We start from the raw sequence: 25,133 nt of genomic DNA on the forward strand, positions 1-25,133 counted from the left end.
TTTCGAAAGATCGAATATGTGATTTTCAGTTATCAACGAATAATGTACAGAAAATGTAAAGAACAACACATACCGACCAAGCTTTGACAGGAGCCAGCAAATGATAATTCACAAAATCCTCCATTTATAAGCTAGCCATTACATGAAATCGATTTTATGGTAATCATTTCTCAAAAAAAAAAAAAAAACACTTGGAAAATATTCTGCGCACTACACTGCCACAGGTCCTCGTTCATGGTCCAAACCAATCATCACACTGCTTTCCAAATGGAGTGGTATAAAGCCGTGAGATAATCTTCACGAGAAATTTGAATGAAGACTCTTATGACTAAATAAATAACATCGAATCTACTATCACCACCAATGCTCCATGCTATACGAAAAAGTCAAAAGATGGATTTCTATGCTGCCACAGATCCTGAAGCAGCCTTCCTTTGCTCTACAAGACTTGTCAGTACACTATCAATTTGAGCAAATACTTCCTCCTTTGAGACATTTCCATTAATCTGAAGACAAAAATGTACCTTTAAGTGGGCTTCACCCGATTATTCCGAGCAGAACCTGTCCAAACTATATTTTCTTCTATATCTTAGCTTTTGCGTTATTAGAAACTTCTTGAATGCAAAATAAACTGACCGAAACCAGCCACTAATAACACTCGAAGAAACACAGCAATTAAAGCTTAAAGTAGCTAAGCATCAAGCATTTATCAACCAATGTAACTGTTCCAGTTTCAGAATACATGAAATGTTTTATATTACTAATTATTGTTTAATTCAAAATACACAAAGTCCATTTTTTTTTCTTTTTATTCATGCTGAGAAGATACACTTGGCATCTAGTCCACAAGAACAAGTATGCAATTGTGGATATCCATGTTTTATACAGTGGTTGATGGATTATCCACTATAAAAGTGATAAATAGGGAAATGCTTTATAAATGATGTCCACTCCACAGATGTTCAACACGATTGCTTATGCCGTTATTTTTGTTGTTGAACAAGCATGTGCGCACATGTAAGAGAGAATTTATAGAGCATACCTTAACAGTTATATCTTTATACAGGGCAAGGACGGACTCCACATTTTGATGATGGGTGTTCAATCGCAACTTCACCTAAGTCAAGCAAACGACAATGGTAAAGAACATTCAATTGGACACAATTATAATCTACATGTGAGTGTAGGTATAAAATAATAATCTAAAAAAAAGAATTGATATCTTTTCAGAAAAAAAAAAAACAGACTAGGGATATATTCTTGCCTTTTCTTCAGTATCATCAAAGCGTTGGGTAAGCCTTGCAGCTATTTCTTCTGTCTCTGGAGGAGAATACTTCAAGTGATATATCTTCCCAGTAACAGGATCTAGTCTCCGTCCAACTACTCTCTCCACAAGCAAATCTTCAGAAACCTGAAAAATCAAAAGTAAAAGATAAGAAAAGCTACTTTGTCTTTTCTGCATTTAAGACCAATGGTATTGACTTTTATAGCGACAATACAGGGGTCTCCAGCATCATAATATATCATCTTGGGAATTATGACAGAATTTCACTGAGTATCACTATTAAAATTCATTTGGCTTCCTTTTTCTAATATCACCCAACTGATTTATGAAAAATAAATTGGGTTATGAGAGGTAGAAAAGTTTAAAGGAAAACAACAAAATGTTTACCTCTAGAAGAAGAAAAGTATGAGGCTCAAACCCAAATCCCTTCAGTGCAGTGGCCTGAGACAAGCTCCTGGGATAACCATCCAAAAGCCAACCACGTTCTTTAGAATCTGGTTTCAAGAGACGATCCTTGACCATCTATAGCATAAGAAAATGGAGGGTAAGAGAAAGAGAAAGAGTAAAAAACAAGAATGAATTGAAGAGAAAAAGTATGATTGGATTACAAAGATTACATACCATGACAACAATTTCGTCAGGGACCAACTGCCCCTGCTCCATATACTGCTTGGCTCGCTTTCCATTTTCACTTCCTGTGGCAATTTCTGCCCTAAGTAAATCTCCAGCAGCAATATGCACCAAACCGTACTGAGTATATAATTTAGATGAATTGAAGGAATGAGCATATTTGAAGGAAAACTAAAAAGAAGGTTATGTTATGTGTTAGTGCATGTATTAGTAAAGCAGTAGAAAGAGAAAGGAAGTAACCTTGTCGGCGATGAGGTGGCACTGAGTGCCTTTGCCAGAAGCGGGAGCCCCAGAAATCATAACATTGAGCGCTTCATTGGTGACGGTCTGTTTGTGTGTATAACGGTGAATTGTGAATCCAATCAAATAGAATGAACGATAGAAGGAAAAATGGAGATACGAACCAGAGAATGGGAACGGGAATTGGTAGCGGTTGGAGCGGAAGGAGGTCGGAACTGATGATGGCGACGGTGGCGTCGGGGAAAACAACAAAATCCACGCTCCTTCTTGTCGCCTTCAGTCGGAGTGGGCAAACGAAGTGATGCGGCTGCTGCGCCGTTGAGATTCACGATGCAACCCATCTCTTTCTCTTTCTCTCTCCGCCTTTCGATATCACCTCCTTCATCTCATATAAGCTTATTTTCACTTTTTATTTTCATATTTCCTAATTTACCCTTCCGTTTTACACAAGCCGCCATCCACCTGCCAAAAGACATTTACCAATTTTATATTTCTATCAATCCTTTTTTTCCTTATCAATGATAAATTTAAACATTATGTAAATCATTTTTCTAACAGTGATATAAGTTATTCACACTACTTTTTAGAGTGAAAAATTAGATTGAGGCATGTTTGGATATATGTGAAAATCATTACATATAGATTCACTTCAATATTCTTTATTACTTGCTTCCTAGTTTATGTTGCACCCCGTCCAAGATGCCTTACAGTACATGAAGCAGAGGAAGAAAAGGTTATTTTTAAAATAATCAACTCAAAATCTTACAATAAAACATTTGATTTAAAAGGTAACTTTTTGAGTCGTTGAAAAAGAATTCACAACTTCACATATTTAAGTAAATAAAACAAACAGTAACCTTTAGTTTTAAAATTAGATTTATAAATCATTTAATAATCTTTTGCAAATCATTTTTCAATCAGACTAATGGAGACCACTCTCGCAGGTAAACACCTCAAATCTTGAATTTCAGATATTAACCAAATTCAAGCTTTATAAAATTTAACTCGCCTCCACTACAAATTACAGACTTTGTAAATAATCCATAATGCAGTCAAGTAGTAGAATTAAAATTGGTAATCATTTCCAAACAAGTTTAATGTTTAAACGAATGGGAGAGAGAGAGAGAGAGAGAGAGAGAGAGAGAGAGAGAGAGAGAGAGAGAGAGAGAGAGAGAGAGAGAGAGAGAGAACAAGAATCTGATACCCAACTTGATAAAATCTATAATTATTGCTTTTGGTCTTGCTCTTCCATATTTTAATAACCCAAAACTAGGTAATTTTAATCTTCCAAAGCACCATAAATGATAACTTAATTGTACCCGTCACTTATTCCATTTTAACTCACTAGCCGAAAAACCATCCAACCTAATCAATTCTTCACAAATAAAAATGCGTTTCCGTAGCTGTCTACAATGGCTTAGCATAACGACGATAGCAGATTTGAGGTATTGGTAATTTTGTATTTCTAGCTTTCCAATGAACATTGCAAAATGAAAATCATTTCATGTTAGAAACGATTATAACTATAATTAGGATTGACTGTGCATATATACAAAATCCAAAAAATGTTATTCCATCCCTCCTGAAGCCATCACTGGTACTTTTCTCTACATATCACCACCACAAGCTTCCACCAGCCACTCAAACCTCGCTATCCTCAATGCCCTGTAAATACAGACTCTGATTTACCTGGTCTGCATGCACACGAGCAGATACCAGAACTGGGGTGTACAAAAAGTGACGACAAAAAATGACTGAAGGGCATGGGGGAGAAAAAAATGATGTTACAATGTCAAAATTTGTACTCTTGGATATGTACACTGACTCTGAAATGAATCTGGGGTATTAGCCATTAAGCCTCGCTAAAAATTGACTCAGATTGTACTCCTCTGTATATTGTGATTGATCCCATAGCTCCTCCAACCCGCCAAGTATCGATTTCAATCTCTTCCCACTGCCTACTAATTTAGCGTCTCCATCAGAATTGTTCTCTGAACTCTTTACAGCATTAGCACCCTATAAATGATCAAGTCCAAAGCATCAAAAGCATCAGAAAAGAAAAATAAAATAAGGTAAATTACTATTCTCACCCAAATAACAAAAAAATCATGTTATTTGGTATATTAGGGAGTTCTCTCAAATTACAATGGTTCAAACCTCACAAGAATGTTGCATACAAATTCCAACACCCTAGCCAGAGACAAAAGCCCCCGTCCATAAAATAAAGTGACGCTAACCTTCTAGCAACATAAAATTGCAAGGAAATACATATATCACAGAAAAACACAATAAAAACACATAATAGTGCTCAATCTTCATTTCACCAAATAACTGACCCAGTCATACTCATTCAAAATCTACTATTCTGCATTTAGAGTACTAAACTAGCTAAAAACAAGTAGTCATACCTTTTTGGAGGTTTCTGCTGATGCAAATAAATCAAGCAACTGATCTGTATTCATTGTTTTCATACTAGCATTTTCAGCATTAATAACAGCATTAGCCACGGACACTTTGAATCTTTGTAGACTCATAACTTTCTCTTCCAAAGTACCACGCATTATTAGCCGATGGACATTAACTACTTTTTTCTGACCTAACCTGTGTGCTCTATCCATAGCCTGTAGGTTATTAATATAACCAGTAACATTACAAAAACAAATATTAGAAATTTCATCTTATCAAAAGCAAGATTACAAAAGCTCCATGCTGTTGGGCATTAAATATAGAAAGGCACGCAAGAAGACAGTATAAACCCATAACACTAACAGCTGTTAGCTTGAGCTTTTCATAAGTTACTACAAGGTTGTGAAAAAATAAACCATTTTCTTTTTCAGAGATTCTATAGAAATAGAAAACATTTGGCATGTGGCGGCCATAATTGTGAAAATCCTTTTATTTATAAAAGTAATTTTTAGGTTTTCAAGTATATTATTAATATAAAATATATTTTTCTCTCAGAAACCATACATGAACAAGATTTTAACTTTTTTTTCATTAACACGGAATTAATATATTTTTCTTAAAAAATAGTATCCTATCTAACCCCGTACTATCTCTCATCAATCACAAGTGATTATGTTCAAAAGCTATTATTGCTATTTGCTTCTAGAACAAATTTGCAATTGGATTACTTTTGGACCCTGCTCTTTTTGACAAAAGTTGGCTAAAAACAACTTCAAATATCATTTTTCAATTAAAAAAAAAAGATTTTTTCACAATCTAATCTTAAACAAGCCTCTAAAGCTAGACACAGGTGACATTGTCACTATCTAGTACGTACAATTAGAGTTGAACCTGAAAAACCTGATTAAAAATCTGTTGAAAGAAATCCAATCCTACAGCTAATATAAATTCTATGCTGACAATTAGAACTGTCTTGATCTGAAAAGAAAACCCAAATAACCAAATGGATCATGATTACCTGATGGTCACGCATTGGATTCCAGTCATGCTCCACAAAAACAAGGGTATCTGCAGATGTCAGGTTCAAACCAAGCCCACCGACTGCAGATGGAGAATTTCATATAATTTCCAAATATTAAGCTACAACTACAAGAAAAATTGATTGTTAGATCGATTAAGGTGTGCCAAAAAACTTTACCATGCGTTGTAAGCAGTAAAACATCAATCGTAGGGTCTGAATTGAAAGCTTTGACAATTTCAAATCGCTTTTCCGATGCAACTGATCCATCCAACCGCAAATATGTGACACTGACACAAGAAATACGCAAGATGAAAACTCTGAATAAATACACCCATCTAAAATAATCTTATTTCCATGCATAAACAAGCAGCAACTGTTCAATAACCAAAAAAATCATTCAATGCAATCAAACAAGAATGGGAATCCAACCATAAATTTATTAGGTGGATGATTAGGTTCAGGAACTAACCTTTTCATGTGTGTCTGAAACAAATCTCTTTCAATTATATCCAGGAAAGCCTGCAAATAAACAGTCAGTAAATCATTTATTAATCTTTACAAAAAAGGTAGCTCCAACTAAACCGTAACCATCACCTTATGTTGAGCAAATATCAAGACCCTATGCTGCCCAACGTTAACTGCACCCTCAGAACCGGAATTATCAACTCCAATTCCACATTCTTCTAGAATCTCATGAAGAGCAACTAATTTTGGGGAGTGATGGAGTTTGTGAAGTTCTGAAACAATATCAGAGCCAGCAGGAAACAGTTCTAAGAGGATGGGAGAAAGTGAATCTGGAATCTTCTCACCAGTGACAAGCAATGGATGACTACAGAGTTTTAGCAAATATTGGAGTGCCTGGAACATGGAATGTATTTCTGGGTGTTAAAAAATAGAAGGGACAGTAATTAACTAATAATTGAAGAAATATAATTGCCTGGAAGACATGTGAAGACGCTTTAGTAGAAGTGCCACTTCCTTCTGGTGCAGCAGACTCATTCGTTGTTACAATAGATGACATTTCTTGTTTTACACGAGAACCAGAAAACTGCTCGTAAAGTTTATATTGTACAGGGCTCAAATCACAGTATCTGTCTTGAATTATTTTCTCTGGCAGATCAGACAAGACTTCATCCTTTGTTCTACGAAGGAGGAAAGGCATTACCTAGAAGACAAAAGTACATCCAATTAGAACGCAAGAAAAAACAATTGAAGTTTAATAATGATAGAAGAAAAAGTCACCTGCTTATGCAATGCCTCCATAGCCAGTACTCCTGCTTCAGCATCCTTAGCAGAGCATTTTGGATCTCTTGCAGCTAAAAGTGGTTTTCCATATGCAGCTTGGAACTGTTAAAGCCACATTAAATATTGTGAAAACAATTAAAAAACTCAAATGCATTGGTGCTTGGTAGAGAAAGTACTAACATTAAGAAAAAAAATACGAGCTAGATGGCTACAATATGCTAAAGAAACTCAACTAAATATGATAAACGGACACAATATCACGAGGGAAATTTACAAATTTGAATGAACATTGTTTTATAGTACATTGGTTACATGGCTCTTTGGTGAGGGGAAGGAGTGTTACTGTGTGAGATTGTTACGTACCTGAGTACGTAAACTAACCAAATACAACCTTTCACTCTCTCTCACACGTAATAGAACAATAAACGAATAACAATGGATGAATGGATCTCTTTTATTGATGGTAATATCTGAATAAACAAGGGTAAACAATAATTGGGAGCATAACCTCCTTCAATTACTTTAAGAGCATAACCTCCCTCACAAGACAATAATGTCTGTTACAAAACTCAATAATAAAAAGTCTGTCTTTAACCCTGGACTCTAACCTTATTTATATTAATTATTTCCCGCCCATCTCTTATTAAATATTCCTCTAGAATATATCTGCATTTAATATAAATATCCTTATATTTAATATTTAATATAAATATCCCTATATTTAATATAAATATCTCTCCGTATATTATCCTAGCATATATCCTTAATTATAAATATCTTATATTGAATATTTCCCTAAATATATATTTATTTACTCTAATTAACTTATACTATATTTATTTACTCTAATTAACTTATACTAAATATTCTCTCTGCTCATATACTTTCCAACCCTTATTATTACCCCTACCTTAGATCGTAACAGAGATAAACAAAAACCAAAAAGGACAAAGCCAATGTCAAGTACCAAATCAATGCAAATGATTAAACGGCTAAGTATAGAGGCCCAAGAATGGTGATATTCTATCCATAAAACCCCCATAGATACTTTAGGGATTCAGGTATGAACACTGAAGAGGCCCACTACCGCATCATGCTTTCATTTAATTATAAATAATTGGGAAGGCAAGCATCTTCGGAATTAGGGATCCCTCAAGGGAAGTCATGTCTCAGGAAATACAATATTATACAAGAAATTGGTATGTTGGATATGACCAATTGATACTTGTACATCCAGATTCTACTATGCCAAAAGAATCCTATTCTAAACCAGGGAGATATTGAAGGTTGGTTAGGAAGCTAAATTACTTATCTAGAACAACACCAGACATTTATTTTGCTAAGCATGGTTAGTAAACTTCTTCATTCCCCATGTGATAGTCATTAGGATACTCAGGTTAGACTTTGAGATATATTAAGGGATCCCCCTTATTTTGTTAAGCATGGTTAGTAAACTTCTTCATTCCCCGTGTGATAGACATTAGGATACTCAGGTTAGATTTTTGAGATATATTAAGTGATATAAGAGGACTATTTATTGTAATTACTCCTTTTTAAGTTGTAGATATTTAGGGAAATAAGGTTGAATATCCCTAACTAAGGGAAACCTATGTACAATATTATGAGAGCAGATAAAGCATCTCCCAAGCTAGTTTCTCACCCAAATTTTGTGCTTCCATTTGGATTTTAATCTGATTCAAGTATGATGAAAAAAAAGACTTATTCATAACATATTTAGTAATACTAGATTTCATTAAAAGCATGAATGACATTGTGGTCAATGACATTCCAGCTAGGCTTCGGTTGAGGACATGTAATGACATGTTCACTTCTATCACATAGCAATTAATAGACAATGGAATAAAATATGTTGTCTCCAAAGACAGTGCCCCCAAAAAAATTAAACCCAGATGAGGGTTTGAAACAGTAAACTAAGCTGGGAAATATTTTTTAAGTTCGACTTGAGCTAATCTAAACAAGCTCTTAAAAAGTGATCTTTAAGTCTAACTCAATCCTACAAAACCAGTTTGCATAATTTAACAATATTAACTGATATGGAATTTTCAATCCTCATACCGAGAACTAGACATCCTGAGTAAGCAACTAGATATTTGTATGTGGATTGATAGTGGGATATAGGCCTAACAAACCTCGCTAAGATAGATCATAACCCCACCTTAGAAAGATGAGCTTGAACCTAACTCAATCTTACAAAATCGACTTGTAAGGTGAGATTTTATTAGTTTATATAATGTATAATTTAGTCATATATCTAATCAATGTGAAATCTTCAATACATGCATTTAAATAATGTCAAGGGATATAATTCATTTGGTCAATGATAGGGATTTGGTATTATGAGATGTCTAAGTCCCAAGTCAACTAATATAGAAAGTTTGGTGAAGCATTTAAGCATTTGATCATTGCCCTTAATGGCTATAGCTTTTGAGGGTGGGTTCCCGACGTGCTTGGGTATTTATCAATTAGTATTGGAACTCCTTGTATCTCAGAAAGGGCTCCGATAGGTAATTTTGACCAACAAGGAAGTTTGTGATGCGTCACTCAGTAAAGCATCATAGGATGAAAGCAGCCAAAACATTGGCTCTTAAGGGTGGTGCTATAATAGAGACTCACGTAATTAGTGAATGCCTATGTCCCACATAAAGTAGTATGTGATGCTCAGCACGTAGTATTTAAGTGTTTAGTTTCTCCCCCTTAAAAGTTGGCCTTTTTGAAAGTGGGCTCACCAAATGCTTAGATGCTTATCAGTCAACTATATCAACTTGTATAAGAACTGCACATGGTTCTGACCTGCACATGAATTATCATGACAAGCAGCTAAAAGCTTCAGACCCTAGCATATCAAATGTACCATGTTTCCAAAACTATAACAAAAAAACAATCAAGGGTCACAGTTGTAATATTGTAACAACATGAATTATAATGACAAGCAAAAAAACAATAGACCCTAACATACCAAATATATCATGTTCTCCAATTATAACATAACCAAGCATGTGTTGCAGTATATTATTGTAACAACATAAAATATAATAACAATTAGCAAAAAAGGTACCTGTCTCTCGGTTCCGAGAAAGCCTGGCATCAGAAAATCGAAGAGGGACCACAAGTCCATTATGTTATTCTGCAAGAATGGGTAACATTTGTCAGATTAGTAGTTACAGAATGTAACTTAAATGAGATGTAAACTCACCACAAACCTGTATAGGTGTCCCACTCAAAATCAAGCGGTGTTGGGCTTTCAACTGTTTTACAGCAAGTGTAACTTTAGACTTGGCATTTTTTATTATATGCCCTTCATCTAAAATGCAGTAATTCCAGAGTAGCTGTCCCAGAAAATCAACATCTTTACGAACAACATCATATGATGTTATAATGACATTATGCTTACAGAACTGATCTCGAAGAAGCATTCGTTCCTGAGAAGAACCAACATATTGAAGACTAGATATAACAGAAACATCAATATACTTCTCTATCTCAAAGGCCCAGTGCCCAACAAGAGTTGATGGGCAGATAATTAAAGATGCCAGAAGATCCTCATTCCCGATTGTATTACGATGCTCAGCTATATCAGAGGCCACAATTGCTGATGCTTGAAGTGTCTTTCCAAGTCCCATGTCATCACATAAAATTCCATGAAGCTTGAAACGTTTCAGAAAAGCTAACCAATTTATGCCTTCCTGCTGATACCTGAAAACACAAGAACAACGGTAACAATAAAATATAAAAGGTAAATGCAAAATTAATAGATCACAAATTTTAAAATATAAAGGGTATAGAGAAAAAAGTAACTAATATAATTATACTTGAAACGTTTCGAATGAACAAAGTAACTAGAGAAAAAAGAAATTAGGAGAGTGCATGGGGTCTCGGATGACAACACTTCCAAATTGTCATCTTTGCTAGACTTCAAACAGAATTTCTTTTTTTATGCATAACAGCAGGCGTTATGCAAAAAATTAACACTCAACTTCACTATCAAACCATACTTCCCAAATTAGAATATTCAACTACAGTCCCCTCTCCAAAGAAATATTAGCCAAGTGAGTCCAGTTTACCTCCTCAATGTTACTTTCAATTCAGTGCACAACTTGTAATCTTCAATATGAGAGTTGTCAAGCAGTTGCTCTAAAAACTGCAAATCTTCTGCATTTCTAGATACACCTTCCCCTAGTCCAATTGGTTGAGGAAGGCCTCGAGCCAAAGGAAGTAAAGGAACAAGAGCAGCAAAACTATGAGTCACACTCTGTCTGACAGACTGATCACAATCACTCATACACCTCAGAAGTGGAACCACCAATAGAGGAGCATAAGGGACCAACTCTACACCCAACCCCTGAACTAGAAAACTAATCAACATGCCTGCTCCTTGTCGAGCATAAACAGATGATGAATCTTCCAACATTGGGATAGCATTTTCAACCACAGCTCCCATAACTTTCACAGTCATTGACTGTGCCAGAGAAGTGATGCAGCGTGAAGCAGCTAATCTGACAGCAACATGAGAATGCTGAACACATTTGAAGATGCATGGGAGAAGCGTCAAAAGTTTTGGCTTCAACTCCTCATTTAACACGGGAGCAACAGAGCGCACCACCTACAAGAAAACCATGCCATATATTACGCAGATTACTATATGCAATCACTAAAAACGGGTTACAAATGAATAAAGATAAAGAGGAAGAATTATTGAACTAGTAAACAATCAATGCAAAAAATGTATTATGACTCCAACAAACAGGCAATATTTCTACTTGAAGCCATTGAACTGCATTGCAACATAAAACACACAACGATACATAATTAGAGAGAGATAACATTTTCTAAGAATGTTTAAATACATGTAACCAAAAAAATTACTAGAACTTTTTCTGCACCTTGTCATATAGGTAGTAATGCCAACAAAAGGAAGAAAGGTTCTTTACAACAAATATTTCCGAGGAATTTTACCTTGGCAAATTTTTTTAATAGATTTATAATCAACAGAGTACTTATTTTAGTTAGTCAACCTCTTTAGGAACCCAAAATAATGCTCAAAAACTTCAATTCAGCAAACAACGTAAGCTAGATATAATTCAAGAGTTCATTAAGGCAAGGGTGTAATCATAGTCATGGTTCTTAGAAATTTCAATACCAAAACCGCTTTCCACACGCAGCAATAAAAAATAAATATATTCAGCTAACAGAAAAGTGTTCTTCTGCATGTGTGTTAGGAATCTAGGTAAGAATCCTAACTTTCTAACTCACTCACACCTCAGTAAAACTCACAACAAGAAATGGTAATGAATTGAACTGTATTCACATAAAAGAATCAAGAATAAAACTAGGAAAATCTAGGAGCTTAACCTCCTCCACCAGGTCTAAACCGGTCTACAAACTCAAAGGTAAAAACTGTCTACTTGTAACTACAAAAGAGGTCCTTTTTATAGACCTTTTCCCGCCCCCTTAACTGCTCAACAGTTAAGTACTCATCTTTATTCTCTACTATCTTTCTCCTTTCATAAACCCTCCAGGTCCTAACAATGTGCTTATAGAAAATGCACATTTGGAGCCCCCCTAGATCTCAACTAGTATATTTGCACGTCTATCACCATAATGCTCTGGTTCACTGGTGTTTACATAATCATGGGCACCACCAAAATTTTGTAACATGCTTTCATATTCTACATAATTGCATGCATAAGTACAGGGGAGAGATTAATTTAGTCTCAAGAAAAGACTTTTGTAAATCATTTTGTTAAGAAAGGACAAGCTGTATCGGCTGTCAGTGAAATAATGTTGAGAATTAACTATTTCCATCTGCAGTCAAAAAAGTAGTCCTGTAAATCTTTATAAAAGACGGTTTTTAGGCAGTCTGAAAAGTCTAACAGATACAGGTTCCCATAGTCTAAACTTGTCCTGACATCTTTCGTGTATACACTTTTTGCTAATACACACACACACATACATATATGCATATTCCTGATGATGGAAATCACCCACTCAAGCATCTTCAACAACTATAAATCTTTAAGTCTTTTATTTAAAGCCTACAGATGGGACAATATTATGAAAAATAAGAAAATCCATTGCATTTGTGTCTTATCTTCAACTGTTCAATCCTACATTACAAGAAAAAATTAAAACAGTATCCAAATGCTGAGAGAAAGACATTCTTTTGACAATGTAATCCCATTTTCTGATACTGCAGTCAACTAATTCATTCGCAGCTAGTGATGCAAAATTTTACATTTGATGAACCAAAAACACGGATAAAATTTTAAATGCCAACCTGGATATTGTTAATCAAGGTCTGAGGATCACTAACAGACTCAATAGACACAGTAACTTGCTTTTCCTTGGTGTCCTCTATAGGTTTAAGAACTTCAGTAAGGCAATCCCACAGCTTAGGAAGCTTATCAAATAATGACGCACCAAACTTTTCACATAGAAGCCTCAATGATAGCTCAGATCCTCGTCTACTTAAAAATCCCTCCACCTTGGAACGATCTTCACCAGCTAGCACATGGACCTTTGACTTCTGTTTGCTAACAGGAGTTCTAAAAGACAGAAGACCCTGATCATCAATACTCTCAATGGTACAAAGGGATTTGGCTTGAGGGGTCTCAGAGGGATCCATGCAAGTTAAACTACATATATTCTTAATTAATTTATCATTGGGGCAAGGTTTACGCGCAACACAGTGATACATTAGCTCAGCAAGGGCCTCAGCAGACTTCATTTGGAGTATTTCCTCCTGAAAGTTATGTCATTTTATCAAATATCAATAAATTAAACATGTAAACAAGCAAAAGATAAACAGAAAAGGCTAAACCAACACCTGCTCTCGTCTGATAGAAGCCATCAAAGGTAAAATGATTGGTGTAAGTCGTGTAGGAAATTCAGACATCCAGACAACGGCAGCTGCAACTGCAGATGTGACTGTAACATGCAAGTTGCTCTGCAAATCATCAGATGAACCATAAATAAGGAAGTCAAAATCATTGACGACAACTTAAAACACATGAAATACCAATCATGTAATACGAACCACTTAAAGAAAGTTCAAAGTAATAAATTTTTAAGTATACCTGAACGCATTTTAAATATCCAGAAGTTGTCAAGAGTCTCTGTTTGGAGGATTCAATATCATCCATGATGTTCTTTGCCAAGAACTCATTTGCAGAACTATCATTACACAAAGCTGGAATTTTTGAAGCAAAACCAATAGCATCATCCACACTCAAGCGGTCCAACTCAATTTGTGTTGTTGTCAATAACTCATCAAACATACCAGAAGACTTGACTACATTTAGTAATTGACCAGCCTCACTGCGCATCTTTGCATAAGTTCTGGAAAGCTCAGCATAAGGAAGAAGTGAATCTTTTGTTGGGAATGCTGGGTCAGAACATGCTAATAAGTCCAGCAACCAACCTTTGACGGCACCAGGGATACCATCAAGGTTTTTGGACGAATTCTTGAGCTTAATTTCCTTGAACCAAGAAATAAGTACCATAGATGCAACCTAAATACAATAGGAAAAATTAATGGCAGGTAGGGAAGTTTGCTTAGCTGTATATTTCTGTACACAAATACCTACCTGGCGTTGGACACCAGAGAAAGAGGTTAGAGAGCTCCATAGTGGATCAATCACATATTTTAAAGAACCCACTGGCAGCTTAGAAGCAAAATATCCCAAAGCAGTTGCTGTAACTACTCGGGTATGAGTAACAGATGTGTCCACATCAGCACCGACAACTATCTTAACAGAATTCATAGGAACATCTCCATTTCTATCTTGTGGAATAGATCCTTTAATAGAATCAAGACTAAATTCCATACCAAATTCATTTTCAATTTTTGCAGCTCTCATTTTAGCAGCTGCTCTAATTTGACTTTTTCGTGGAAAAGCAACAGGCCAGTACATCTTTGAGGCATCTAATGCTGATCCAAATGGTGTAGATGCAAGTTCAATCCAAGAAGCCCCGTAAAAACTTGCAGCAATCTCCAAGTCCTCCATAGAACACTACGATTATTAAGGCAGACATCTAGTTGGATTAGAAAGTAGAGATATCAATTCAATACAGGTATGTAAAATTTAAACAACCACGACCTAAGGTGGAAAACTAAGGAGTTACTTTTTAGGGCGTAGACAAAGGAAGAGGTGAGCAGAAAATTCTACAGAAAAATGGACCACTGTGAACATTTATAACACCACAACGATGATTGACTAGATACATAAAGCAGTGGAAAGATTTACATGAAACAAAGCAAACTTTCAACATAAAATACTTTGATGAAAAAATATAAGACAATAAACAACCAAAGTTACAGTTATCTATTCAAACTTAAATTAAATGTTCTTTAAATAAAAAATTCTAAAAAAACACTTATTTATCCAGACAGAATGTGCTTATTAAAAAAACAGAAAAATTTATATTTTTAAAATAAGCAGATTAATCGCATTTAAAAATTGAAATCTGTTTATTTTATTAAAAGACACTTAAAAAAATAAGCACAAATAAACCAGGCCATTATCAGACACATAGAGATGGATTGTAGTCTAATCCAAGAAATATCATGTAAAGGTGCATTTTTAGTGGCTTTATCAACTTAAATGACCAGGCAGCTAGCACATGTATTTACAAAGCCTCCTAGAGGTCCAGGATTAGCTAAAGTTCTAAGAAACATGGTAAGGTGATTTATTATATGCTCCAGCTTGAAAGAGATTGTTGCAATAGTAGCTCAAAAGTATAACATGACTACGTTGCTAGGATAACATAATAACATATATAGCATATAACAACTGGTTACGATAAGAATTATCACTTCTATAACCCCCTGTTCGGTATAGTAGAGGGAAAAAGAGATAGAGGGAAAAAGAGATGGAGGGAAAAAACTAGTTTTCCTTGGTTGGTTGAAGAAGAAACGAAAATATATAAATAAAATAATAGTGAAACCCAATGCAATATTTCTCACAAATTTTATTCATCTTTCTGCCTCTATCCTTACCTCCAATGAAATTACATAACTTTTAAAATCCTCTCTTTATTTCTCATCTATTTATACAATACCAAACAACTAAATATAATTCAATCTTATTCCTTAATTATCCTCTATTTACAACTTATTTCTTTATTTCTATCATCTCAATTCCTGCCCTCAAAACCAAACAGTGCCTAAGAGAGGAAAAAAATAAATGATCATGATGTGCATGCATGTAATTTTACTACTTATTTTAACATAGTACTGTACATGATTTCTGAAACTATATAAACTAATTTCATTTAACAGTCAACATATAGTCCTGAAAATACGTTTGTTTCTCCGTCACAAAAACTGACAGAATGTAAAACCAGATGAAATAAACCTTTTTTAGGCCTTATATACCTGAACAAGGAGACTCCAAACTCTCTCAGAACATTGCAAAATATCTTCATTTGTTTCCAATAGCAGATTCTGGAATACGATTCTAAGGGTATCTCCAAATATAGAAGAGGGCCAGAATGAAGCACCAGACAACTCAGACATGCTTCTTTTATATCCAGCTTCAAGTAGCCTCTCCTGAAGATAGAAAAATCATGGCAAGACATCAACACGTGTACCACCTCTTGTCAGAAAGAAACCATTTAATAAATACATTTGATAAGATGAAATTCAATTTTTTTTCACAAAAAATCAAGAAAGAAAATATATACCAAAGTCCTTATTGCAGAATAGCGAACAGATGTAATACTATGCCTCATAAAGGGCCACAAACGTTGTGCCAATGTTGAAAGCACATAAGGATTTTCTTCTCCATCGCAATCACCACCACCACCTCCATTTTCCATTTTCTTGTCTCCCAATCTCAAAACTTCATACATATTTGGCGCCATATCTTCTTGAGAATAGATTTCTGCCAGTAGATTCATTACACTGCAAACAGAAAATTAACATATTATTAATGCTAATATAACATTGTAAAACAATTGTCTGGCCTCTCTACAATGTAAACCATAGTGTAAAACCTAGAATTAGAGGTAAGCTTCTGTTTGAAATTATAAAAACCATTTATTCTCTGCATAGTCTCTGAACTAAAATAAATGATGAACTTTTATTCATGCGACTACTCTGATTCAGCTACTTCAAAGAATTAATTATCAAAAACACAGCATAAATGCATCACATTTACTTGCAAACAAATTTAAGCCATTAGTTTACCAAACGACAATTGAAAAAAGGTTTAAATATGTTTTAAACCCATGCAAACTATCATTACCTTTTGTTCAAGGAATATTATTTAAGAAGGTAATTACATATAACTTTTATTCCATAGTTATACATCTGCTATTGTATACCTTAAGAAAGATTATTGTCAAAAACATATTCAATTGAGTAATGATATAAAAATAAGAGTACTGATTAATTTTTAATTCTTAATAATCAGTAATTCCAAAAATATAAAACATATTTAATAATTTTCCTATTTCTGTCTATGGAGATAAAATACTATCTGGGATACATTAAAAAATAAACCATATTACAGTCATTGAAAATACAAAAATATACCTGCTGGTGGACGGACTTAAATCATCCAAATCAAGCAATATATCCCATAAAAGCATCACAATTGAATGCAATGTTTGATCCTGCAAGGAAACAATTGCAGATGCAGCAGGTATTAAAGCATCAGCAGCAACTGCCCGGACATCATCATCTGGGTCCTCCAAACCAGATTTACAGGCAGGAAGAACTCCTCCGAGCAAATCAGACAGCATCTCCTAGAATCCGTAGAAGACGCATCAAGGCAAAACAAAAGCCAGAAGGAACAAAGCAAAACCTCTCAAATTTTAAGAAATAAAAAACAAAGCAGCGCATCAATTAAGAAAAGACTACTAGGTTTTCATAAATGGAACAACACGCTACACCAATTATGTTCAGTCTCAATGCCTACAACTGTCATCAACCGTTGAATTAAGAAAAACACCAAAATAAGAATCAGATGGGCTCTGGTCTGAAGTTTTTCTAGCAGTGTAGTGTGAAGTTTGTTTATCAAATTGAAAATGAACACGGCAAAATCTTATCAGCCTGCTCTCAGTCCTACACTTGATATAGATATTTTTTCTTTAGAGTCAAATGGTGTAGGCTTTCCACTCCGGTACTAACTACTACTGAAGTTGATGAGGGTCTTCACAGAGACAGTGGCAGGAAGAGCCTAGATGGTCTTCACAAGAAACAAACTTTTATACTCGGAAAAGAGGCAGTAGAAAAATTTAAACATAGTTATATGCACAGTATTTTATAAATAATTACTGCACATAAATCTAATAGACTGCACATGATAAAATATGACACAACAGTGCCAATAGAGAGAGAGACAGAGAGTATCAAATATAAATGGCAGAAAATAGGCAGAAAACAGATATGCAACTGCCAATATAGAGAGAGACAACAGTGCCAATATAGAGAGAGACAGAGAGTATCAAATATAAATGGTAGAAAATGGGCAGGAAACAGATATGACACAACAGTGCCAATATAGAGAGAGACAGAGTATCAAATATAAATGGCAGAAAATAGGCAGAAAACAGATATGCACCTGCCGCACAGCAACCAAATATTTTATACCAAGAAGACTGCCATGACGAATCTCCCATTCTGGCCTACACTGAACAAAAGGCAACAACAGAAGCATAAAGATTAAAAACAAATCTAAGAGAACACAAACCAAAACCCATCAAAAGAAGAAATTGCTTCAAGGGGAGGAAAAACACAGAGATGATTTGAAAAGCAAAATGCATCTTTAAGCATTGTAAATTACATTATTAACTGGAAGTAATTTTCAGCATTAAACAATGTTTACCTGCATTCTCAACAATATGTTCAATGTTTCATTTACTAGTGCGGGATGCATATACTTAAATGCAGCACCTAAAGCCTGTGCACAGGTTTCACGCACTGGAGCAACAACCTGATCAGATACATAATCTCCAAAGCTGAAATAAAATAACAAAAAATGAATAAAGAAACTTGCAGAATAAGTGACAGCTTTGAGGTATCTATTTAACAAAAGAGCCATCAATAGCACATGGAACTACAGTACTTTGAATCAGTTACATAAACCGAAGTTCAGCAGGATCTAGTTCATGCCTTAAAAGAAATAAAAGAAAAAAAATATCATACCGATCAAGTGACAACACGCACAAAAAGCGTATCACACAATCTTGAAGAAATTCACAGTTTTGAAGCCAGGAACTTCTAGCCACTTTAACAGAGTTCATCAGCTCACAGTTCTGAGGAAGATTTCTCAGCGCAATAAGATTTCCGGAGGGCATCTGATTGTCATCAAGATGACCTTTCTGTTCTGTTATACTGGCAGACTCTTTGCATGCATCACGTGAGCCATCAGAGTGAGACTCCAGATCCATGTCATTGGAATTACCATTAAATTGCCCATTCTCGTAATCCAAAGTTAAATTGCATCCATGGGTTTCAGAAGTAATATTGTTGCAAGTCATCACACTATCCATAAAGGTTGGTGATGACACATCTTCAAGTTTTGGCCTCTTCAAGTTTGAATCGAACTCATCAGCTGAAACTTGCATATTTAAATCAATTTCCCTCTCTCTCTTCAATGTGGTTGGTATACTTTTGTCTTCTAATTCAATAAACAAGGTCCCACCCAAGTGTGAATCAGGTTTAAATACGCCAGCAGAAGCACCTTGATGTGCTAAAATCTCTCTCAGTGCCATCACACTACCATGTCGTACCTCCCAAACTGCCAACAGCATTTGATAAATGAGCATTCAAAGAAAATAAATAAACAAATGTGAAAATACAGCAGAAGATAAATATCAACATTCTTTTTTCAAATAGTATAGAAAGTGACAAAGGGCGAAATGTTTACCAGGATCAAACATATCTATAATAAGTTGCTCAACAAAAGTGTGGAAAGGCCATTGCCCTTCCCCATCATGCTCAAAGCCATCGTCGTCATGATTAACATCCATGAATACCTGTACAAATGATGTATTAAAATAATTCCAAATCATACTTTGTCATACGAGATGAAAAAATAATCTACTAGTTTATCAACGATTCAGAGATTAGGATAGCATTTTCCAAGACACCAACAGACCAAAGCTTGTTATCCTGTTTAGGTGTAAAAGGTTGTATCATACAACAATGACAAAAGGATGGCACCCCAAATAGCAATAACAACAACCAATAAAAGTTTAATAATTATGATAGTTATTAAAAATTATTTGCTGCCACCAATGACTATAGGAGTGCAATGAAATCAGAGGGATGCCCTAGAGGCCAAAAATTATCATTTAACTGACGAGAAAAACAGAACACTACCTTACTGTAATTCAGTGAATCGGGACATGTGCCTTTTGGAGTCAAACTTTGAGCACCTGATGCCTCTGTACCTCCATCTTCACACCAGCTTTTTGTCTGGTCCTTTGAGTTTATTTTTGCTTTACGCTTTAAAAGATTCAATTCTCTTGCACTTGGCCACTTTGATTTGACACTAGGAACCATGTTTGCAACCATTTTCTGGATGTTATGTGCAGAACAAGAAGTAAAAACTCTACGATCAATCCCATTCAGATGTGGGTCTGATTTGGACACCATAAGATCTTCGTCTCTTATTACATCACTGATATCCATAAATTGTTCACAGACATCCAAACCTACATTAATCGAGGGAGCTTCAAGAATCAGGAGCACATAAACTTAGGGTGCATTAGTATAAGTTTGGCATGGGGAAGGTCAGAATTCAATGATATAGTTTTCTTTGAGTGTGATTTGAATAAGCTACTCTATTTAGCTTCTATACAACGACCTTCAATTGCTTTTTTATATGCTTAAGCTTTATATGAACATAATCAACAAATAAGTAAGCATGTTTTAAATTAAAAAAAGCACTTGAACAAATAGACTCCTAAGCGAATGGAAAGTAAATTAATGCCTTGTTTCAACTCCTTTAGATGGGAAAAGTAAAAGGAGCATCAAAGCATTGAAAATATATGGCAGGTACTCCTTTGGTAAACCTCATAATACAATTGTCACCAAATCAACTTCTCAACATTTGTCCATTTACATCAACTAGCGCAGATAGTGAGTTAGCATATGCCATACAAATTTAGCAATCAACAACTTATTTATTAGTCATCCTTTCAATGGCACTTCCTGGCCAATGGCACACTACACCATTAGGCATTCTTACTAACCTAAACGACGTCGAAGATTTTGCTTCTGTCGAACCAATCGCTCCTTTGGGTTCTTTATACTATCATTTCCAATATCATATTCCTGAAATGGAACAAGACAAATATTTATGCAATAGCTGCACATGCAATCAAGACAATAGAAAACCTCAAAAGGAATTGAAATTAAAACATACAAGAACATTTATAGACTGCCTCTATGAGAACGTGATGGCAATTAAAAACTTCTTTTATAATTTCATAACAAATGTAGTATCTTGAAACATCTAATTCCAATATAATGTAATCACATTACAATATTCACTAAAAATATTTATGAAAATCATTGGAAGGAAGGATGCAATTCTTTGGTATTTTGCAAAAATACGCTGTAGTTTGGTGCTTGATCTTTTTTGCTGAAAATTTAGATCACAATCAAGTCTAGTATCAATTATTAGAGGGAAGAAACAGATTTAGATTTATAAAAGTTGTACAAAGTAGAGAAGTACTTTTTCACATTCCTTCTAGTGTCCTTACTCCTAGACCATTTACATTTCTTCTGTCTGCAATTAATATGGTATTTTTAAATCCTAACATATCGACAACAAGTTATAAAAATTTGTGTGAGAGGGAGAGTATATTGATCTACCTGGCCCCCTGATGCAAGTAAGGCACCAAATTCAAGCACCTTGTTCATATCAAAGCTGCCATCACGGGATAGCGTTAATATCATCCAAATAAAATGTATTCATCATAATAGAAGCAGGGAAAAACTATTTTTCAATCCATATCAAGTCTTAACTTTTCAGTTCATGGTACTCCCTAGATGCATTTTAATTTGGAACAGATTTTTATAGTTTGGTACACAGGTTTGGGTAAGAACTTTGGCCTAAAACTCAGTCATTGTACAGTTTAGGTGCAATTCTTTGGTCCAACACACTGAAGTACAAAGCCAAAAGTTCTAAAGATGTCTTTTAGCCCTTGAACCTTTTTCATATAATTTTGCTTATTCCTCTCTTCAGTATTCAGCCCACAGCTGTTTTAAGATATTTCTAGTTTTTATAAGCAAAGAATTGGGCAGCCTGGCGAGCACTGCCTGTTTTTTGTTTTTTATTATTTTTCTCTTTGATGTTGAAGGATTACTCCCATTACCTGTACTTCTTTATTTTCTCAAATAGAAATATTTTTATGCAACAAAAGAAAACTGTCAAAGAATCATTCTTTTTACAACCTTCTGAATGCACTTCCTGTAATTTTTGATTGTAAATATGGCCATGCACACAGATCCTCAATGCTACAAGATATCCCATTCTCACTCATTTTTGATAAAACAGAAGCAAAAAGTTCAGTCAAACTTATGTGCTTAACATTCTCAGCAATTGATCCAATTGCATGAGCAGCCGCAACTCGTGTATCCCAATTTTTACTGCGGAGATATTGAGAAACCTAAGCATCACATGAAAAAAGGGTGTTAATGCCCATTATTGTTATCAACATTAAATAAAAGAAACAACCATAAGTATTTAATGATTATCTTGTACAGCTTTCAAAACACGCTGAAACCAAATTAAATAAAGTTATTAGATGTTGTTTCAGCATTAACCTACTCTTATTACAAAAGCAGGCAATCATATAACCTTGTGATGAAATTTTATTTTAAATAAAATTATTAAAAAAAGAAGCAGCAAGCAAATATTAAGAACTTCAATCTCGTTTACTTCACGAAAGAGGCTAAAAAGCATGTCAAAAAGCTTGAACCATCAAAAGCAGGTCAAGAAATGGTTTCATATCTCAATATTTAAACATAGAGTCATCCACCAACAAAATGTTTTTGATAGCAGAGAAACAGAGATGAAAAGGTACAAGTACATTACTAATGAAGACAGTATAATGAAACATATTACAGAAAAATAGTATGAATAGAATTTTAGCAAAACTGATACCTTCTTGAGAAGACTGGTCAAGTCTTGAGGGTGTGATTTTGCAATGTCCCCTATCTGACGAGCAGCGGTCAACCTTGTAGCTTGGGTTGACCCAGCTTTAAAAGTTTGGTTAAAGAAAATTCAGGAAAAAACTAAATAAAGGGTTAAGTAAATGTAAAAATAAGGAAATTGTGAAGGATACTATCCAGGAGAGTAAGCAAGCGCTGGAGCCTAGATGACTGCTGGGCCATGGCAAATCATTCCAAATGCTTATTTGCTCCCTTGGCCTATAATCTACAGTACCAACCAAAAAATATGCTATCGAATAAAAGCATGGATAGAACCTTTTTGCAACAATGCATCAAAGTACTTTCTAACTTTCAGCAATCTGCATCCACATATAAGTTACCATTAAATATGAATATTATCAAAGGCACAAATAACTTTGGTAACATCAAGCCATGCACTCTGTAGTAATTCCTAGGAATAGACAACACTTAACATCATGTAAAAACCAATATTTTATTTGCAATTTTCCAAATAACTACAGACTCTACCTGATAGTAATATTTGATAGGAATAATACAAAATAACTTGTTGGAAATATGGATAATTCACAAAACAATATAGTAGAGCCTCTTGGTTAACATTGAGTGACTCTGTTATAGACAAGCATGTCAAACAATAAACTACTGATATATAAGTGATAAAAATACTGGCGACGTTCAACCTATGGCAAACTACATCCATATGCAAACAGAGGGAGATTATAATACGACCCAGGATTGTTACAATGTAGAAACCATGCAACAACCAGACCGTGGATAGAGTCATCCTTGATGCATGTCCATACCTTTGGGTTCTGCAGCAGCAATTTCAGTCGGGCATTAGTGCTTTCAACAGAATCCCACAAAGCACTGTTAAGGATTTGACTTTAGCAAGTATACAGACACAATATTGAGTCAAAATGTTCAGTTTTATGGTGCACATGGACATAAAGTACTGCCCATATCTTCGAAGGCGTACCTTGGCTGCTTAATTTGTAATGAGGGTAGGATATGGTTTGTGACATTGCTTCGGTGCCCTCTTCATGGTTGTTTTCGGGGTAATCTGACATAAAAGTATAAATGATCTAAATTGCTTCATTAGAACTTCTAACTTCTGTGGCTTACTATATGCTTCTAATTTTAATACCCTCCCCACCGTCCTCTATGTTAGCCTTTGCTAATAAAAAGGAAATTCTTCTTTAATAAAATAGAGGTGACAGTAATAGCAGTATCGTAATAATAACACATGAGCAAATGCCCAACTTGCAGCCAGATTAGTTTTTGTTGCGGCCCTTAATTGATTTCTAAGGCAAAGCCACCAGTTAGGAATCTTCTACCTTTATACGCATTTCATCCACCGTAAAATGGATTGGTTTTTTCTCTCTGGCATTATAGGGTGGTCTCGACTAAACGGTCATTATGTGCAAAACGAAGAGAGCAAGTTCAGCAAGCAAAATGGATTGAGGAAGACGTGAGAGTGTAAATAATGAAAGGAAAATCGAAACAAAACAAGCAAATCGTGAGTTTCGATTTGTTGATAAAGCACCATTGTATTATGCAGTGTTAAAAGATTCAACAACCCTGAATGTGGGATTCGAATGCCAGGTAATTGAGAAAATAACAGTGAAAACCTATTTTCTGATTCGGTACCAAAATGCAGACAGCAAGCAATAATAGATCACGGGTGCGGCGGACACGAAATTGAACAAGATGAAGGAAGAGGGAAGGAGAGATAGAGAATGAGAACGAACCAGAGGCTACGGTCTCAGTGATCGTGGGTGGATTCCGGCGCCGGAGCAGAGAAAACCGCCGGTGAGCAGAAGGCGGCAGAGTGTGCGAGTCGAGATAGAGAGTCCGTCAATAGCTAGGGATTAGTCGAGAGAGGACGAGAGAAAATGTGTTATGAACCACTTTCACATTTTCCCTTTTTTATTTTTATTTGTGCAGTTCCTAGTTTTTTATTTTTATTTTTGACAAATAAAATAAATAAAAGATGTCTGGTCTCTTTTTTTGCACATAGTTCCCTGTCGTCGATTTGTGACCCAGATTTGCTATCAACCAGACCAGTGATCAGGTAACCATTAAAATTATATATATATATATTTATATATATATATATATATATATAATTTTACAAA

General features: G+C 35.0%; 2 protein-coding genes across 5 annotated transcripts; both read right to left on the bottom strand.

Annotated features, from left to right (window-relative positions):
- Positions 1-101: 101 nt before the first annotated feature.
- AMK2 (adenosine monophosphate kinase) lies at positions 102-2,540 on the bottom strand. 2 transcript variants are annotated; one of them, XM_047325053.2, is made up of 7 exons: positions 2,320-2,538; positions 2,156-2,242; positions 1,907-2,035; positions 1,673-1,807; positions 1,265-1,411; positions 1,043-1,117; positions 102-506 (listed from the first exon to the last, which is right to left on the bottom strand). In XM_047325053.2, the coding sequence occupies exons 1-7, from the start codon at positions 2,494-2,496 to the stop codon at positions 402-404; spliced, it is 855 nt and encodes a 284-aa protein (XP_047181009.1). In that variant the 5' UTR covers positions 2,497-2,538; the 3' UTR covers positions 102-401. The 2 variants fall into 2 exon arrangements, with proteins under 2 accessions (XP_047181009.1, XP_087964771.1); XM_088108645.1 differs by having other exon boundaries at positions 431-570; positions 2,320-2,540.
- Positions 2,541-3,638: 1,098 nt separating this feature from the next.
- RGD3 (ROOT GROWTH DEFECTIVE 3) lies at positions 3,639-24,909 on the bottom strand. Of its 3 annotated transcripts, XM_088109149.1 has the most exons (31): positions 24,747-24,907; positions 23,975-24,058; positions 23,802-23,865; positions 23,151-23,336; positions 22,970-23,064; positions 22,258-22,472; positions 21,676-21,730; positions 21,051-21,132; positions 20,176-20,510; positions 19,721-19,829; positions 18,997-19,591; positions 18,677-18,809; positions 18,413-18,481; positions 17,383-17,594; positions 16,530-16,749; positions 16,222-16,395; positions 14,432-14,857; positions 13,922-14,356; positions 13,672-13,791; positions 13,123-13,587; positions 10,910-11,448; positions 10,049-10,541; positions 9,904-9,972; positions 6,825-6,929; positions 6,520-6,747; positions 6,177-6,440; positions 6,052-6,101; positions 5,760-5,869; positions 5,580-5,662; positions 4,564-4,776; positions 3,639-4,171 (listed from the first exon to the last, which is right to left on the bottom strand). In XM_088109149.1, exons 4-31 carry the CDS (start codon positions 23,197-23,199, stop codon positions 4,001-4,003), a joined length of 6,114 nt encoding a protein of 2,037 aa, XP_087965275.1. In that variant the 5' UTR covers positions 23,200-23,336; positions 23,802-23,865; positions 23,975-24,058; positions 24,747-24,907; the 3' UTR covers positions 3,639-4,000. The 3 variants fall into 3 exon arrangements, with proteins under 3 accessions (XP_087965275.1, XP_047181001.2, XP_087965276.1); XM_047325045.2 differs by lacking the exons at positions 23,802-23,865; positions 23,975-24,058 and having other exon boundaries at positions 24,747-24,909; XM_088109150.1 differs by lacking the exons at positions 23,802-23,865; positions 23,975-24,058 and having other exon boundaries at positions 23,151-23,242; positions 24,747-24,906.
- Positions 24,910-25,133: the final 224 nt, after the last annotated feature.

The sequence above is a fragment of the Vigna umbellata genome, chromosome 3 (assembly GCF_029865625.1).
Source record: "Vigna umbellata cultivar VRB3 chromosome 3, Vumbellata_1.0, whole genome shotgun sequence".
NCBI lineage: Eukaryota > Viridiplantae > Streptophyta > Magnoliopsida > Fabales > Fabaceae > Vigna > Vigna umbellata.

Coding starts and splice junctions, on each gene's coding strand:
- AMK2 (XM_047325053.2), bottom strand. CDS start 2,496: ATGGGTTGCATCGTGAATCTCAACGGCGCAGCAGCCGCATCACTTCGT. Junction 2,243..2,319: donor ATTCCCGTTCCCATTCTCTG/GTTCGTATCTCC, acceptor ACACACAAACAG/ACCGTCACCAATGAAGCGCT. Junction 1,412..1,672: donor ATACTTTTCTTCTTCTAGAG/GTAAACATTTTG, acceptor TTGATTTTTCAG/GTTTCTGAAGATTTGCTTGT.
- RGD3 (XM_047325045.2), bottom strand. CDS start 23,199: ATGGCCCAGCAGTCATCTAGGCTCCAGCGCTTGCTTACTCTCCTGGAT. Junction 21,133..21,675: donor TACTTGCATCAGGGGGCCAG/GTAGATCAATAT, acceptor GTTCCATTTCAG/GAATATGATATTGGAAATGA. Junction 19,830..20,175: donor ATTCACTGAATTACAGTAAG/GTAGTGTTCTGT, acceptor TCATTTGTACAG/GTATTCATGGATGTTAATCA.